The sequence below is a fragment of the Poecilia reticulata genome, chromosome 21 (assembly GCF_904066995.2).
Source record: "Poecilia reticulata chromosome 21, P_reticulata-male-v2, whole genome shotgun sequence".
In the NCBI taxonomy this organism is placed as follows: domain Eukaryota; kingdom Metazoa; phylum Chordata; class Actinopteri; order Cyprinodontiformes; family Poeciliidae; genus Poecilia; species Poecilia reticulata.
The window spans coordinates 18,778,830-18,796,794 of record NC_088850.1 but is presented as its reverse complement, the minus strand read 5'-3'; the positions used below and the strand labels follow the sequence as shown (position 1 = coordinate 18,796,794).

The 17,965-nt window shown below is 39.8% G+C and overlaps 1 protein-coding gene across 1 annotated transcript; it reads left to right on the top strand.

Annotated features, from left to right (window-relative positions):
* The first annotated feature begins 278 nt into the window (after window positions 1-278).
* sptlc2b (serine palmitoyltransferase, long chain base subunit 2b) lies at window positions 279-17,238 on the top strand. The gene is made up of 12 exons (XM_008398236.3): window positions 279-564; window positions 3,701-3,895; window positions 4,619-4,773; window positions 6,493-6,641; window positions 6,840-6,964; window positions 8,578-8,671; window positions 9,612-9,717; window positions 10,637-10,856; window positions 11,801-11,927; window positions 14,356-14,491; window positions 14,590-14,719; window positions 15,739-17,238. Exons 1-12 carry the CDS (start codon window positions 421-423, stop codon window positions 15,850-15,852), a joined length of 1,695 nt encoding a protein of 564 aa, XP_008396458.2. The 5' UTR covers window positions 279-420; the 3' UTR covers window positions 15,853-17,238.
* Window positions 17,239-17,965: the final 727 nt, after the last annotated feature.

Genomic DNA, 17,965 nt, shown 5'->3' with positions numbered 1-17,965 from the left:
TTTTCCAATTAAACCCAGCAGCGTCACTGGAAAAGGTGCGCTGTCCTAAAAGGTTACCATAGGTTATATCTTTGTGGGCTGCGCTTCACGGCGTCTCACGCTAAAGAAAGACTGAAAAAATGTAAGAGCTCCCCCAGTGTTCCAAAAGAGGACGAATGAGCTTCTGCAAATAAAATGCTGTTCAGATTCTGATAATAATAATTACTGTTTAAATAGACGATCTTTGCATTGACTTCACGCTATTGGTCGAGAGAACCGCACGGGGGCGTGAATTTCCGGCAACCTCGGTGCGGTCACAGGGCAGTGACAGAGTGGGCGTTGAATCCGTCTTCCCCCTCCTTATCTCAAATCCTGACTTCACATTCTCAATCGCTACACAAGTTGAGTCCACACAGTTCGTGAAATTTCCCCGGGGGAAACATGACGGAAAGCTCCTCGACGAAGCTGCTGAACGGAGACGCCTGCCGCCGGACGTTAAACGGAAAAAACGCGAGTAAAAATGGCTACGTGAAGAACCACTGTCTGTTTCAGCAGTCACAGAAGTACAGTCGCTCCGGGGAGAAGGTAAGGCCCAACCGTCACGGAGAGAAGACCGGAAGAGGCTAGTGACAGTCTTACTTTCTATTTTATATAAACAGAGTATCCGATTCGTTCTATGAGGTATATATATTTATATTTGCCGTGTTTGTATAGCGGCTACATTCTTGTGTGGGAGTGGTTTTCCTGAGCAGGATCGTGCAAGGCGCGGCTACATGTCAGTATAACAATATGCCGCTGCTAATATAATTGTAATTACCTCGTACAGTTAGCTTCTAACGCTCTTTAGTGGGACTTTGCTCAAATATTTGTATTAGACATTAACTATGTCGTATAGCACACATTTTCTATGTCTTGTTTTCGAAATGTAAATTCTGAAATGCCAGCGTTATATTCATAATTGTCCATTTCAAAGAGGGCTACCGGAACGGCCACCCTTAACTTGTGTAATTTTAACACTGTTGTGGACTGAGAAACCTGATCAGGGATGATTGTAGTGATGACCCCCCCCCCCCCCCCCCCACACACACACACACACACACACATTCACACACTCCTCCATCTGTAACTTTACACCCTGTTGTTTCCATGCCGCTTGGTGAGGTTAGACAGGTCTCTGTTCACTGACTTAAGTTTGAAGAGGACAAGTGTCCTGTAGTGTCGGAGGTGGTGTCTGTTCCCAGGGAGAGGGAGGCTCAGCGGTGCTTTGACTTGTCCCATCAGCTGGATGTCTCCAGACCTGAAAGGGCGCGGTCCATTTTAATAGTTTGATTTTTAAACAGTACACATTCTTCATTTGGGTGTGAGGGTGGGAACTCTCTCCAGAAGAAGATCAAATAAATACGCTGTAGTGAACGTCATATTCCACTGCTTCAATTGTTTTCATCCATTGGGTTCGTGTTTTTGAGCAAAAACATATCAGGTCAGCCTACAGGAAGTTAAGGCAGAGATTCAATCTTATCACAGCTCAAATTGCTTTCAGTCAAAAGGAAGAATGTTCCCTAGCTGGTTGCCATCTGGAGTTGTAAATAACAACCAATCTAAAGTAGAAATGCACCAACATGATGTTTCTGAATGACTTCCAGATGGAGTATTTTGTAATCGCTGAAGTTGCTGGTTCTGATTCCAAATTACGACGGTCTTCTGACAGAGATTTAAAGAGCAGCAGCAAAAGCAAAGGAGGTGGATTAGCAGCGCTTGCTAGTAACTGATTGCGTCACATGCGGAATATGGAAAATTGAGCTATCGCTATGTCATAGCCCGGCCTGTCACAAACACGAATTTTACTGGACGATAAATTGTCCCGGAGATTATTGCGATAAACACTAACATTGTTGTTTTTAGATCATTAATAAGTAATATATTGGTAGGGTATAATAATGTAAGTTCACTCTCTCGAACATCTATAAACTTTAATTTTGTAAAGAACACTTTGGACTACAAAGTCTCTCTAAACAACAACAGCCCTTCAAAAAGTATTAATCATCAGAATGGAAATTATTACACTCCTTTTAATTTATCATGCAATGAATTGATTTATTGCATATTGCGACAGGTTTAGTCGTGATGACAGACATGGCACTGTCATAGAACAACAATGTCTTCAGTCAGAGGCTTCCTCTGATTCTTTGCAAACCTGCCTGCTACTGGAGATCCTTCCTGTTCACATCCTCGTCACTCGAAAAGACTCTTTGAATACAATTTGATATGTGTTACGACATTTAATCTCCCTTTGGGAAAAATGAAGTATTTTCGATTTGAAGAGATTTTGGACTATCTGATCACTGGTCAGAGTATGTCCGGCTGAAGATTTCTAACCATTTTTGTATGGTCTCTTCATAAACGGGATTGTGGGTACTTATATATATATATATTTTTATCAATAGAAGGATCCAAAGAGCGATGCTGTGTAATTCCACTTTTACGTAAAGTTAAATATTATTCAAAACTCTAATCCATTTCTAGTTGTAAATGTTTTTAACCCTGAATTTTTTTTCTCAACACATTTGACGTAATTCTGACGTGGGGGAAAAAACGTCCCGATACTGGAATCCGAAAGGCATGTAAACAATCCATTCTGTACTTCAGATTGTCTCCACACTGGATCAGCATTTTGTATTTTTTTTTTGCAAACAGAATTCTGTGCTTACACCACAAGCTTCCCCCTATTGTGTACACAATGTAATCTGATCGTCTGCCACCGAGATGCAGAACAAGCAAGTGAAACATTCTCTTCACTTCTTCTGGTGCCCACTTCACTTTAATCTCTGTGTAGCTGCTTAATTTGTTGGCTTCATTTGCTCTACAAGGTTCATTTTGAGGTTGTTTCTTTTTTCTTCCATAAACTCCCAGCTGTCCACCATGTTGTTGAGTATTTTCTCGGCCGTTTCAGAGCTGAACCTGTTTGGCGGACTTTTAGAATGCACAAACGATACACACAGTACACTTTGAGCTGCTCTGAGGTATTTCATTGAGAAGCATGACCGGTCACATGAGAAGTGGCTGCTCTAGCCGCTGGGCAGAGCTCGTAATGAGCGACTGCACTCAAGTAGAAATTCCTCCAGTTCAGCTCGAAATTCTGCTTACATGTTCTCCTCCGACAAGATTCAAGTTCTCCTGCATTTCAAGATCAATACATTTGCAACTCTGGATTAATAACTTCTTTGCTAACCTGTGTGCGCAACAGACCGGGTCTTTGTAAAAAAAAAAAATAGCATTGGAGTCTCGATTTACTGTTTAACCTTTTCTAAGACAAAAAGTTTAATAAGTAATAATACCTGCTGTTCTGTAACGCATGAGGAGCCTCTATATTGTTTTAGCGGTGTGTCCTTTCCATGACTCATCTGAGCTCAAGGATAGATGGTTATCTTTTTTATATTTATATATTCACCTCCTATGTTCAACATCGCATTATTGTTCAAGTACGTAAGTAATTAAAGTTGCCATTTTCTTTTTTTTTTGTATTTATCCTTTAAAAGTGAACAAAAATGGATTGAGAGTTCTGGGAAAGTCTAAAATTAAAACAGGAAAATATGTAGAAATCCTGTTTATAAGAAGAGTCAGGGCTCGTCGTGTGCAGTATAAACGTTGCTTTCATTTGGACTTTTGAGTTGGAAAAAGATTCCTTGGAGTCACTGAAAACGTCCCTTCTTTTGTTCCTCAGAAGCAAAATGCGACCCACAATCCCAGTTTGTACAAGAAGCCCTACGTGGAGTATTTCGAGGAGACGCCTCTGCTGGTGGCTGTGCTCACCTACATGGGCTACGGCATCCTCACCGTCTTCGGCTACCTCAGAGACTTCCTCCGCCACTGGAACATCGAGAAGTGCCATGTGGCTCGAGAGAGAGACGAGCAGAAGGTGAAGCAGCTTTTTTGCGTGTTTGACACGTGGAAAGTGTCAGACATCGTAGTGGATTCTTTGAGTAGTTTTGACAGAAATGGAAGCTTTTCCCTCGGTCTGGTTTGTGTTTTAACGATTTCGAAGGGAGAACTTTATTTTCTAGAACGTGCTGCTAAAAGAATCTTTCTGGCTCTTCACTGCAAAAACTCAACATTTTACCAAGTGTTTTTTTTGTCCAGTTTCTATTGCATATGTCCCAGTACACTTGAAATGAGATAAAAACTAACTTAACTAGTAAGTTTTCAGCAAGAAATAGGATCTTGTTTTGAGTAAATAATTCCTTAATGTTGATGAAAAAGTGCTAGTCAGGACATTTTTTCCACATTGTAAGTTAAAGTGTGTTCCACTGGGAGGTTATTTCACTTAATAGTTAGCACTTTATCAATATTAAGGAATTATTGACTTAAAACAAGTTCCTACTTTGTGCTGTAAGCTATTTTTTTAAAAATCTTATTTCAAGTCTATTAAGACATTTGCACTAGAAAGTAGACCAAAAATACTTGATAACATTTTTTGTTTTTGCAGTTTTATCATTTTGCATCATTGTTTTACGCCTTTCCTAATCTTCAGACCGATTTATCTTGTCAAACTGTAAATATTTCCTTTTGCTCGGAACAAAGATAACTTGTGCATACTGAAATGTCACGATAAACGTCGAAATATTTCCTCCCCTCTCCACAGGATTTCGTCCCTCTCTATCAGGACTTTGAAAACTTCTACACCAGGAACCTGTACATGCGGATCCGGGACAACTGGAACCGGCCCATCTGCAGCGTCCCCGGAGCCAAGATGGACCTCGTAGAGAGAGTTACCCACAACTACAACTGGACGTTTGAGTAGGTTGCTGCGTTGTGTATTTCTGTTGACATTTGTTTGTTCATTTTGAGGAAAGCATGTCTCAGAATGAAAATAAGTTCATGTTCTCTTCTACTGACTGAGCTACATTACACGCCTGTCATTACAAAGTAGATATAGTTGTGGCTTTCCTGGCTTACAGTAGCACTTTGTGACGATGCTGATCTAGGATCACGCCCAGTGGTTGCTTAAGTTGTACCCTGAACAGAGTGACTTCATTCAGGAAGTTATTTAGTACGTATCAGTCATATGGTCTTTATCTTAAAAAATAAAGACATTAAAACAATGTTTGTTATATCTAAATGTAGTTACGGTGACCCTGTAAATCAGCTTGGAAAGAGTTAAAAGACGTGGCGCCGATCAAATTTTATCTCACTATCTCTAATCGTCTGCTGTCTCAAGAAAATGGAATGTGTCTTATCACATTTATGTACTGACAACAAATAATCCTGCTGTGATATTCAAAACACGTTAGTGAATATCTCCACTGTTTCACAACAACTAAGGGGAGTGTAAGGCATTCGTCACTATTTATGTTGACAAACGGCTCTGTTAAAATTCTAGCTGAGTCACGCTGGTATGAGAAGTATCTACAAAAGCGCTGGGAGCTTTTTTTTTTTTTTGGTTAAATAAACTCTCATTGTCAGCGTAGATGAAGACAAAGGCAGGTAAAGCATAAACAGTTAATAGTAAAAGCAGACGCACCAATCGCAAATGTAGTCAAAGTCTGACCCAATCTTAGCTTCAGTGTTCTCTTTAGTAATTATAAATAACTAAATTAGAATGAAAAAGAGAAATAAACAAACCACTGATTTTTCTGAATCAACCCAAAGTCATACAGACTTATCTATCTAAAGAAGAGATGCAGCCAAATTCTCCAGGTTATTAGACATATGTGAGATCTATATCATTACTAAAACTGTTTCCATTTGAATATTGAATGAGGAAAAGCTCAGATTTACTATTGTGTCTTTAAACCAAAAATGTATTTTTTTGTAAAAACCATAAGCATCTGTGTGTCATGGTCTATCATTATTTATTATCCAGGCTGAAGTCGCATTTTGTGGGAGAGCAGTCAATGTTACACAGCTCCTCTGATATAAAGGAGTCCACTATTATTATTATTATTATTGTTGGAGTTGCCATTTTAAACTGTCTGTAGCAACTGTATATGAGCGATTGGTGCAGTTAGCATTAGCAAAAACAGCAGTCTCCTTTCGTTAACTGCGTTAACTGCTATATTCTTGGAGAAAAAAAAAGACAATTGGATTCTACTAAATTGTGAAACAGAGTGGCTTTGCTGTGATCTGTTCAGCTTCCTGTCATTAACTTCCTGTTTTAGGAAGCAACCTGAATGAAAACAAACCTGTCACTGTAAAAACATAGTTTCCTTTCCAGAACCTTCCCTGCATTCTTTGTGCTTCCTCTCGCTTGATTTTTCAAAATGCCAGAAGTGTAGAAAACAGCTAGCTAAATCCACTTCCTGCAGTAACAACCTCCTGACTGAAGAGTGTTGCTACTGCAACCTCCAGACGTTTAGCTATGGTGCATTCACAGACTCAGTGGGGGCGGAGGGGAGTAGATGATATTTTGTGGTTTCCAGCCAACTGTTTACAGCGAACGTAAAATCAATGCCCTGGTAATCAAAGCAGACATTCTCCTGATTTTCTGATGCTTTATTCATTTATTTTTGGTTTCAGTCACACCGGCAAGGTGGTGAAGGACGTCATCAACATGGGGTCATACAACTACCTCGGCTTTGCTGAGAACACTGGCCCTTGTGCCGATGCTGCTATCGAAGTCACACAGAAGTATGGAGGCGGCGTGGGAAGCACTCGCTGTGAGATGGGTAGGTTAATCATCCTGGAAGTTGGTATTTGAAGGAATGTCCAAAGTTAGTTTAAGAAAACAAATTAATTTCTGGGTTTTTTTTCCAGCTGCTACATCAGTTTTTAACTAATAACAGTCATCTATTTTGTAAATAAAAGGATGCAGGTAGGATTAAAATTGAACACTCTCTCTTCTTTCTTTTTTTTTTTTTTTATAGGCAACCTCGACATCCACGAGGAGTTGGAAGAGTTGGTGGCCAGGTTTCTGGGTGTCGAGTCGTCCATGGCGTTCGGGATGGGCTTTGCTACCAACTCCATGAACATTCCTGCTCTCACTGGGAAGGTGTGGTGGCGGCGGGGGGGAAGTTTTTGTCTCTTCCTTTGTGTTCTGTTATTTGTTCCCTGCTGAATCTTGCGTAACTCCTTCCTTTTGATCGTGTGGGCGTTCCTGTCCAGTTATTGTGACCTTCTTCCAGCAACAAGTTTCGCTGTTACTGGAAAACCCACCGCATGGTCTGCGTAAAAGGTTCAGTCGCGTGTTCGAACAGGAAGTCTGTCAGCTTCCGGTTCAAGCTTTGAAAGCACTCTGACTGCAAAGGGTTGATGACTGATGTCAGTCCCGCTTTGACTGGATTCATTGTACGCAGCGCGAGCCAATAGAAACATTTCCTGACAGAAAACAAGTGGAGAACGATTAAGAGTCGGGGAGAGGAGCAAGAGGCACACAAGTTGAAGTGACGAGGGGTTCATAAATTCCCAGCTCTGACTTTGCTTTTTTTTGCTAGTTTACATCCATATGAGCCCATCTTCGCGTCTTAAATCTACGTTATGCAACATGCTTGTTTGCTCTCTGGCTGCAGGAAGTTTCGTAAACTAAATCATTTCTTTTGTGGAATTTTTGCCTTTGTGTTTATTTCTATGGGCTTTTGAGGTTTAGGCACATCACTAATTGAAATCCCATAACATTCACCGTTCAAAGACAGATAATTGTCTGTCTGTTTGACTTTCTGTTTAAGATTAAACTCAAAGCGTGAAGCAGTGATCGAACTAAGACTAATCAGGGTTCGTACAGGTGCTTGAAATCCCTGAAAATGCTTGAATTTCATTTCAAGTTTTGGAAAGTGCTTGGTTTCTGTATTCTGTCCTTAAATGTGCTTTGCACTCAAACTGCGTGGATTTGTAATAAAATGCAATCTAACGTTTTAAAAGGCTAAATTGGTGAAGCAATATTTACAGTTGAAACCAGATATTTTAAGACACCCAATAAAAAAACAGACATATTTTTTATTACTGTCTGAAGTTAAATCAGACCAAACTTTTCCTCTTTTGGGTCAGTTAGAATTAGCAAAATTATTTGTATTTGCCAAATGCCATGTCGTTTAATAAGAACTGTGGTAGGGATTTTTTTTTCTAACCTTCTTTTGGTATGTTGTGTTCAAACATTTAATTTGAGCAGAACATTTACCTTAATAATAATTGTTTGGATTGTTTCAATGCAGTGGATATTTATTATTCGTAATGGCTTAATAAGTTATTGATCTGTGAAATTGAAATGCAGGTTATCTTATTTTCTATACTTTAAACAAAGTTGTGTTTATTGTTAAATAATCTTTTAACAGTAATAAGCAATGTCACATAATAGGGAATGAAGCAGTTTTTAAAATTTTGTTTATTGGTTTTGTTTTCATCTCCAAGGTGTGGTGCTGGAAAAGTTTAAAAACTCTCCTTAGAAATGCTTGAAAAGTGCTTTGGTATTACTGAGGGAATCGTATTTGAACCCTGAACAATGTAATCACGAGGCCAAAAAAGTTGTTGCTCAACACCAACAACTCAAGCATGTGGATCCCCGGATTAGCTGGTTTTGCAAGTGGTAATAATGGATAATGTTTGCATGTGGGTGCATAAAATAAAATCGTGTAGCAAAACGGAGGTTAACTCCTGTTTTACCCTGTTTAGGGTTGTCTCATCCTGAGCGACGAGCTGAACCACGCTTCATTGGTCCTGGGCGCTCGGCTGTCTGGCTCCACGATCCGAGTCTTCAAGCACAACAGTGAGTGGCTTCTCTCACTTCGGTCTGAAATGGAAAAAAAAAAAAATACAAACACACGGGATGAAAGAACACCCAAAGTGTGTCGAAATGTTAAACCTCTCGATTACAACACCATTCAACAATTACCTGTAAAAGGCTTTATCCAGGTGGCGAGGACAGGTGTAATGACCTGGGTGTGTGCAGATCGCTGCTGATTTCACATTGTCTCGACTTGCCCAGCTCAGCCTTCCACCAAGTTTTATGACCGATGTTCTGAAAGATGAAATAATCTATATGATGTTTGTTTTCCACAAGTCTGCAAAAATTCAGTTTGCGTTCATTTCCCCAAAGTCGATACTTTGAGGAGCTTCCACTTCCTGCTTCTTGATTTATGTCGATTCATTTATTCAATAAAAAAATAGATTTTCTTCTTCTTTTTTTCCCCTGCGGTATATAGATTTCTTTTTACATACTTCGAGTTAAAATATCAACAGTTATACTCTTGATATTTATCTCTTTCCTATGACTGCATATTAGGGCCACGCTGAGAAAATCTAAAAAAAAATAAAATAACATTGCGAGAGTAAAGTAAAAAAAAATTGCGAGGAAAAAAAAGTCCTAATATTACTAGAATAAAATCTAAATATTCTGATAATAAAGTCAGAATATATTGATTTTATAATAATTTACTCTCATAATTTTATTTATTTTTTCTCAGCATGGCCCTAATACTCTGTCGCACTTGCTAAATAGAAGGCCCTGCTGTTTTTAGCACATGAAATGTGAGACTGAACTATAATTGTAAAATTGCTATTATTTATCATTAGGGTATATTTTTTTTTAATCAATGGCACCAGCTGTGGTCAGATATATGGATTGCAAATGTAATAGTTGTCCATTTTCTTTTCTAAAGCCTTCAGCTGGTAACATCACTGTTCCCCTCTCCTACTGTCCTCTGCAGACATGCAAAGCCTGGAGAAGCTGCTGAGAGATGCTATTGTTCACGGACAGCCCAGAACCCACAGACCCTGGAAGAAAATCCTGATTGTGGTGGAGGGCATTTACAGGTATGTCTTCTGAATGTGGGCTGAGTTTGTAACTCCATCGGTTCAGTAATTAACTAATATGATTGAAAAAGAGACTGACAATTCTTTGTTCCTCCGTTTTACTACCAGACAAACCATTTTTAGGCAGGTTGTGTTCTAAATTAAATTACCATGAAGTTGCCATTAGCCTTCCTAACGCAGTAAATATCTGAAATCATTTCTACCAAGTCCCAGTGTGAAGCAGACAGAAGCAGATTGAAGAATGTCTCTGAATACATTTGCATGCTCCAGACATCACAGTGGTTCTTTCAAATGCACTGTTAAGGAAGCTGTTTTGCAATTATTTGCTTAATAAAATCCAAGGAGCAACAAAGATAAACTCGCTTTAGCAGGTGTTGCTGTTTGATTGGAAAGGAAACTAACACTTTTGAAAGCATTTTATTTCATCAAAATGGCTGCTGACATTCCTGCTAGGTAAAATATTGCCATACAGTTTTTGATTTAACTTTCTCTTCTTGATTTAAAAAGAACCTTGTGCCTTTGAAAAGAACATTTGTACATTATTGAAAAAGTATTGAGCAGTATTGAGAAAACCCACGCATGCACAGGGAGAACATGCAAACTCCATGCAGAAAGACCGGGGCCGGGAATTGAACCCAGAACCTTCTTGCTGCAAGGCAACAGCTCTACCAACTGCGCCACTGTGCAGCCCATGAGGAGAATCATATATTTTGAAACTTTTCTTGATAATTGAATGTATAGAGCTGTAAAAATTCATTCTGTAACCATTGAGAAAGGGACCAGATTTATTTGTCATCTTCCTGTTCCCTTTTCACTCGTGTACAGTAAGGGTTGCTGAAGGAGAGTGTTTGTGGGTTGGTGGTGAAATTTAAAACTGAGTGAAAGAACTGACTGATTTAGATTCCTTTAAATCCCAAAGCATGGAGGGGTCCATCGTCCGCCTGCCTGAGGTCGTCGCCCTGAAGAAGCGCTACAAGGCGTACCTGTACCTGGACGAGGCCCACAGCATCGGCGCTCTCGGCCCAAACGGCAGAGGAGTGGTGGACTACTTCGGCCTGGACCCCAAGGACGTCGACATCATGATGGGAACGTTCACAAAGAGCTTCGGGGCTGCTGGTGGATACATTGGAGGCAAAAAGGTCAGCGGCGAAAGCTCTGGAGGGATAACGGTTAAAACTCGTAAAAACGTTACCCGTAAAAGCAAGAAGTTGTGATTCAAATAGTTTGAGTGCTTAATCATCCTCGGCAGATTGGCCAAGTTTCCTGTCTTTACTGTGTCATCTGGTGTTGGTCAACACTGTTGCCAAAAAAAAAAGAAAGAAAGAAAAGAAAACGGAAATCCTGCTTTTTGTTTTTTGAAAAGTTGAGCTCTGTTCATCCAGTTGTTTTTTTAACAACTCAAGAAGAAAAGGCGTACTAGATTTTGTTATTTTTTTAAAGCACTTTCCCTCCATACAGCAGAGCTCCTAAGGTCGTGAAAAGTCTGTGGAGGCACGATTTACTACTTTCATCTTCTTTGAAAAAAGGATTTGAGTTTCCAGACAATATTTATTCCAAATTCAATATGATGAAAAAATGTCTAAATACCAAGTTGTATTTATATACTTAAATCACACACGTTTTCTTCAATTTGCCACATCATAATTCACAATGTTTTATCCCCCTAACCCTCTTCAAGCTGAGTCTGTACTTCTAACACCAAACACAATGTTAGATGTTAAACTAAGCGCTAAAACATATATATTTTTAAGTTTAATTTTTTTTTTTTTTTTTTTACAAAAGAGTAGAGGCATCAAAGTTCGTACACTATTTTAAAGAATCTGTTCTGATTTGAGAAAACTAAAGCCTCATAGATGTTGAAATGAACCTGATGTAAGTAATTAAAGTTGGTAATCAGAATCCACTTTGAGCGGTAATTTAAGACTCGGAGACAATGGAGATAAAACCAGTGTAGCATTTTAAAGGCAAATTTTTGGTCTGAAATTGTGAAACTGAATAATGAAAAGAAAAAAAATGGTTAAGAACCGCAACATTAGACCACAATGTATCTCTGTAAAACTAATTTGACTGATTTGTCTGTCAGGAGCTGATCGACTACCTGCGCAGCCACTCTCACAGTGCTGTGTACGCCACCTCCATGCCGCCTCCTGTGGCCCAGCAGATAATCACCTCCATGACGACCATTATGGGAGAGGATGGAACAACTCTGGGTACGTGCCAAAATAAAAGCACTAGTAGGAAAAAGTTATCAAATTAAACCAATATTTCACTTCGCATTGAGATTCTTGTTTTCTTTTGATTAGAAGTATGCAACCTTCATACTTGGTTTCAGTGTTTTGGTTTAAAAAAAAAAAAAACTGGTTGCAAGTGTTTGGTTCAACCAGAAGATGGCGGTAAGCTCGTACTTTACATTGCAAAGCTGCACCAGAGAATCGATTCTCAGGCCAAAGATTGTTCCTCTCAGTTCCCATGAGCCTTGCCAGACACACCAGCACATAAAAAGTAGCTGGACTGCTTTATTACAAATTAAGACATCTGTGATGTACTTCTAAATACATTAGCAAAGTCTAATTAAATTCAAAGTTCTTTTAAACTTTTGAATGCTGTAATTAGAAGATTCCTTTCAGTAAAAATGACATATTTTTCTTCATAAGTTCACCTTAAACCCTCCCCTTGTTTCTTTGTTCAGCTTTGGGCCAGACTAATGGAAAGACCTCTACCTATTCCCTTTTATCACTTTCACATGTGTGCTCCGTTTTTTTGTTTTTTTTTGTTGCTTTTACACTGTGGGTGCAAAGCAGCATGGTGCCTCAGGACCAGAGGCCTCTGCAGACCCGACTCTGCTGGACTCTCCTACACACACAAATAAACGACAAAGTCTTGTTATTCTTTCTGGGGCGGCACCTTCTTTACTTTTTACGAAGCTTGATTGATTCAAACCCCCCGACCCCACTCCATCAACCCGTCCAAAAGCTGATCTAAGATCAGGTTACGCTACTTTCAAGCCTCCCAGTTGATAGGTACAAGAATAACAACTGCCGCTGCAACCTTTGTAGTGTCTTCTTTTGTGTTTTTTTTTCTTTTCCCAAGAAGAGAAGACCTGACCTTGCGGCGAGGATATTAGCTTGACAAGTTCCCCCCCCCCCCGCCCATGGAAAGAGCATCAGTGACAGTATGATTAGTTGCAGCTCAGTCACTGTTTGCAATTCAAGCCCTTTGAAGTTTCAGATGCTGACACAGAGTCAAAGTGACAGTCGGAGCTGCCTGTTACAGGCCTGTTGGTTTCCACATGTCGCGCACAAAAAGGACACCAGACGCATGCCTGGATCGAAACGGAAGCTTTAATCAAACGTGAACGCGTGAAGGAGAGGGGCAGGAAAAGCGACGCGCTTCCGTCCGTGTCCCGCCCCCCCGAACAGGACGGCCGATGTGTGTGAACGCCAGCTTTCTGTTTCTGGCTAGCAGATCACTCTGGGCCAGGAATACCTGTGGATTTCTTCACAATGGAAAATATGTGCGGGTAAATATAAAGCCAGAGTTTGTTGTGTCTCAGGTTGCTTTGAAGCTCCGCTGTTTCTGTTCTGGCTTTTTGAGCACTGCCCCGGCAGATGTGTGTTGCTGTTGGCACTTTGCGGCACATGGCTATTTGTTTGGTTGGGACGCAGTTGTGTGAATCCGCAGCGTGACATGGCATCGTCCAATATCTGTTTAGTTTCAGCTTGTTGACTATGAACCTAAATAATTTTGTTTGTGTTCAACACTTTTTTTTCCCCCTCCGAATAGATAAAAATCATTCTTAATAATTAAGGATGTTCTCATGAGTAAAAGTTGGATAAAAATTACTTTTCACTACATTATGCCATCTTAAAAAAAAAAGAAGAAAAAAAAAAGCTCTGATTGGCTATCATGTCACGACTTTACTTTCCATTCCGAGGCCTTCCACTTTTTTTTTTTTTCACAACTTGAAATACATTCAAACAGATTAATGTGTCTGTCGAGTGCGGAAAAAGTGCAAAGGCCTTCTTTCAGCCAGCTGGCAAGTGGTACAAAGCATCAGGTTGGGGAGGGGAAGCGCTTCAGTAGCCGTTGCTTTAAAAGTCGTAAAAAAGTCTGATCACTTTGGACCTTTTTCTTTTTTTTCTTTGCTATTTCTCTAGGAACAATTCAAACCACAGGAACACTATGATGCAAAATGTTTTTGAAACCGTAACCCTGGAATACTTTGATCATGATGAATGATAACCGGCCCATGCTTACTTTAAATTAGCAAAACTGTTAGAGACAAGTTTTATAAAGTTATAACTCAATTTCTAAAGATGTTTGTTGGCAGGATTTGTCTTTTGTTCGCTAGCTACTTGCGTATTTAGTAGAATTTTTATTTGTAAATTTTTCTGAAACCACATAAAAAATATAAAAATCATACGTTTTCAAATAAAAATCTGTTTCATACAATTCGCAAATGTATACCACTCATATAAAATCCCAATAATGCACATTCAATTTTGAACCACACATACATTTTGTGAATAAAATATTGTAAATTGATCGTTTTCACAGGTTTAAGTCGTTAAAACAATGACTGGTGCTTTGGAAGTAACAGGAAGTTTCAAATTGAGTCTCTCTCTTTATGTTTTCTAGGCGCTGATCGCCTCAGGCAGCTCTCAGAGAACACCAACTACTTCCGCAGGAGACTCCGTGAAATGGGCTTCATCATCTACGGCAACGACGACTCGCCCGTCGTGCCGCTGATGCTCTACATGCCGGCCAAAATCGGGTAAGCGTCGCAGGTTTCGAGTCCTTGTCCGACCCATCGGTTCAGTTTGTTTCTTTGCCGTCTTAACGTGAAGAGCTCGGGTTGCCTCCGTGTTTCAGGGCTTTCGGCCGAGAGATGTTGAAGAGGAACATCGGCACCGTGGTCGTCGGCTTCCCGGCCACGCCGATCATCGAGTCGAGAGCGCGCTTCTGCGTTTCAGCCGCTCACACCAGAGAAATGCTCGATACCGTAAGTCGATTGCAAGCTGCTGCTCAGCGGTGATGTTTGTTGAAATGATGGAGCTGTACGCTGGTTTTGGAAGTTGTATTCTAGTCCAGTTTTCAAATAAAAAAAAAAAAAATTAGAAGGAGAAGGATGACGATAAAAGCTTATTCTGATTCTGACACGATCAAAATAGGGCCTGGTCTTATTTCATCAGTCAGGAAATCTTATTTGGGGAGGATTCTCTAAACTTTCTAAGTTTGCATTTTATGCCAAATAAAATAAAGAGCGCCTGACTGTGGACTTTGTAACCTGCTTTTCTTGACTTTCTGTAAATTCCTTTCCATGACTTGTGGTTCCTTGAATTGTTTTCTTGCTGGAATACCCAACCTTTTATATATATAATGTTATATATAATATATAATTTTATATATATAATATATAATATTCCGTCTTGCACCTCAAACATTATTTAAAGCACCTGCAAGGCCAAACCGTCTTTAAATATTACTGCTAGTAGCGAAGCTTTAAAATATTTAATTTTTATTGAGGCTTTGCTCCACTTCTCCAAAGACGCTTTATTCATCCGCCGGAGGAGCACATCATCAGCGCCGTTTGTAAATCGTCCATTTAACTGGTATCGGCCTGCTTTTGTGAGGCACACCGAGGAGCCGCTTTTTCCGTCTTCGGAAAAGCCAGCCCTCTCTCTTTCTCTGTTCCTCAAAGCATGGAATCAGGGAAAAAAAAAAAAAGAAAAAAGGTCAGGAGGAAGGTAAATTGTTTCCAGGTGCCCTGCAGTATGTTGCAATACTGATAGGGTCTCTGGTGGAAAGGAGTGGTGATGAGGGGGGGAGGTTTTTTTTTTTTTTGTTCAATGCTGTTTTTGTTTTTTACACTGAGCCTTCTGTTCACCTTTCACCTCCACTTTCCCCTCTCTGACATGTGAAAACATCCCCACCTCCATTTGACTGGCACAAATAAAGTCTCTTTGAATCCTTATTAATATCAATCTCCTATTTCCTGTTTTGTTTTGTTTCGTCCTTAAGGCTCTGGAGGCCATTAGTGAAGTGGGCGACCTGCTGCAGCTGAAGTACTCCAGACGGGAACGACCTCTTCCCTCTCTGGGATGGATGTCTGAAGAGAGCTTCCTTCAGGACTGAGCCAGCTCCATCTTTTTGTTTCCTCCTTTCTAACCTCTCTGCACAACACACATCCCGATAGATTAATTTATTTGATAACAAACACTTGGAGCCAGACTCACTCACTCAGCTGCTCCGCATCTGCGAGAAGCGAACCTGTGACCTACGACCTGTTCGCACGTCTCGTCGCGTCGTGTCGTGTTTCCGGAGCATCTCTCACTTCCTCTCACGTCATGTCTTAAATCTTGCACGCACAGTGAATATATATATATATATATATATATATATATTTGTGCAATAAAAAAAAGAAAAAAGACTTCAAGAAACCTAAAACACAGTAGGGGGAGCTCTGTCGTGGAGAAGAGATCTGATCCTAGCCTTTTTGTACGAGACTAACCTGATGCGTGTAAACATTATTTATCGCAAAAGCAAATGCGCATTATCTCACACACACACACACAGACGGTTCCTGGTGTGTATTGATCCGACCGCTTCTACTTGAATCTGCTTATAGAATATTGGATTTTCTTTTTTTTGTTTGTTCTCCCCAACCAAAGGTTGTTGCATATGTATAGATATATTTTCTACATTTCTCTTGAAATGCGAAGCAGATGTTTCCAAAAGAAAAACATGAAACTGTGGGGGAAAAAAAATAGACTGACAAAATATTTTTTTACCGCTTATTTTCTATTAATAGTCCTGCGGCCTAATTTACTGTTTACACCTGCACTCAAACACTTGAGCCAAGGGTCTTTAGCATTTCTTTGAGGTAAATGGCCTACATGTATATAGTTTTCCCCCCTCCATTCTGCTCACTAAAGTGCTTTTATGTGAATATCTGAGCATGACGACACGCTGCAACTTCGATCTGTATGCATGACGATGCTGCTTCCAAACTCATCCGATATGTACAGAACAGTTTTTATTTATTGAAGGAAGGCATCTTATCCTTTTGCTATGTGTTTTTGAAAGGCAGCTCTAAAACACGCTACAGCTGAGAGTATATATTTGAATCAGTTACACTTCTTAACATTCGCACTGTTACCACTGACAGGCCCTCTAAATGCCGAATGACGTTGGTAGGAAAGTTTTATGTATACCTACATAAATATATACCCTGAATGTTCTTTATTTATTGTTTTTGTTCTTTTTTTCACCGTAATTTTTACATTTTGTGATCATCCACTGAAACAGCATTCCATAATCATTTTTTGCTTTCAGTGTGTAGATGTCATTTTGATCTGTTTTTATTTTATATTTTGGTAAACAGTCTGCTGTCCAGTTTCAGTGTGAGTCATTTTTGTTCCGTCACTACTGATGTCGGCTCAAGGTGGTGGTTGTTGGTCAGAAAATTGTCTGTTGTCTGCCAATGTGTTCGTTTATGCTGATAAAAAAATCAAAAAAACATCCAACGGCTTTGTTTTCTTTTTGCCTTTTTTTCCTTCCTCTACACATCCATCGTACACTACAGTGGCGTATTTGTCCGATGCATTTCACCTCATCCTTTAATAATTTGAACAATAATTTTAAGTGCGGGAGTGGGGAAAAAAAAGTTGATAAAATGTGGAAAACATGATTATAAGTGCATAAAAAGGTGCTCTGGCAAAGGATTTTCTTCCTGGGAGAAGTTTCTCGTCGAGTGGACCGTTGGGAGTTTGCAGTTGTGCCTTTGTTGCAAATGAGGTTTATTGTTGAGAGAAAAGCTCGAATTGGTCAGGTGTTTGCAATAAACAGCAGAAACTGTTTGTAAAAACCTAATATTACGAGGATTTCGTCGACATGCAATGCTACATAACGGTAAACATTTGCAAATTGGGAGCAGTCTAACGCAACGGCTTCATTTAGTTGCATCGGGTCGAGATACAACGCCTCAAATACCTGGACGGTCCCCATGAACATTTCAATGCGTATTGAAAATATTTTGGGTATAAAGTTCAGGCGTCATCCAAAAAAGACAGAAATATAGCAAAGACCTTGACTTTTCCTAGAGATACAAATGGAAGCATAGTTTGCAATTTTTCAAATAAGGTCCTACGCCACCTGATCAAGGTAGCTATCATCGTTTGCCACCAGATCACCTTGGAAACAGGTGGTCAACAAACCGTGGTTGGTGTCATTCGACTTCCAAACGGGG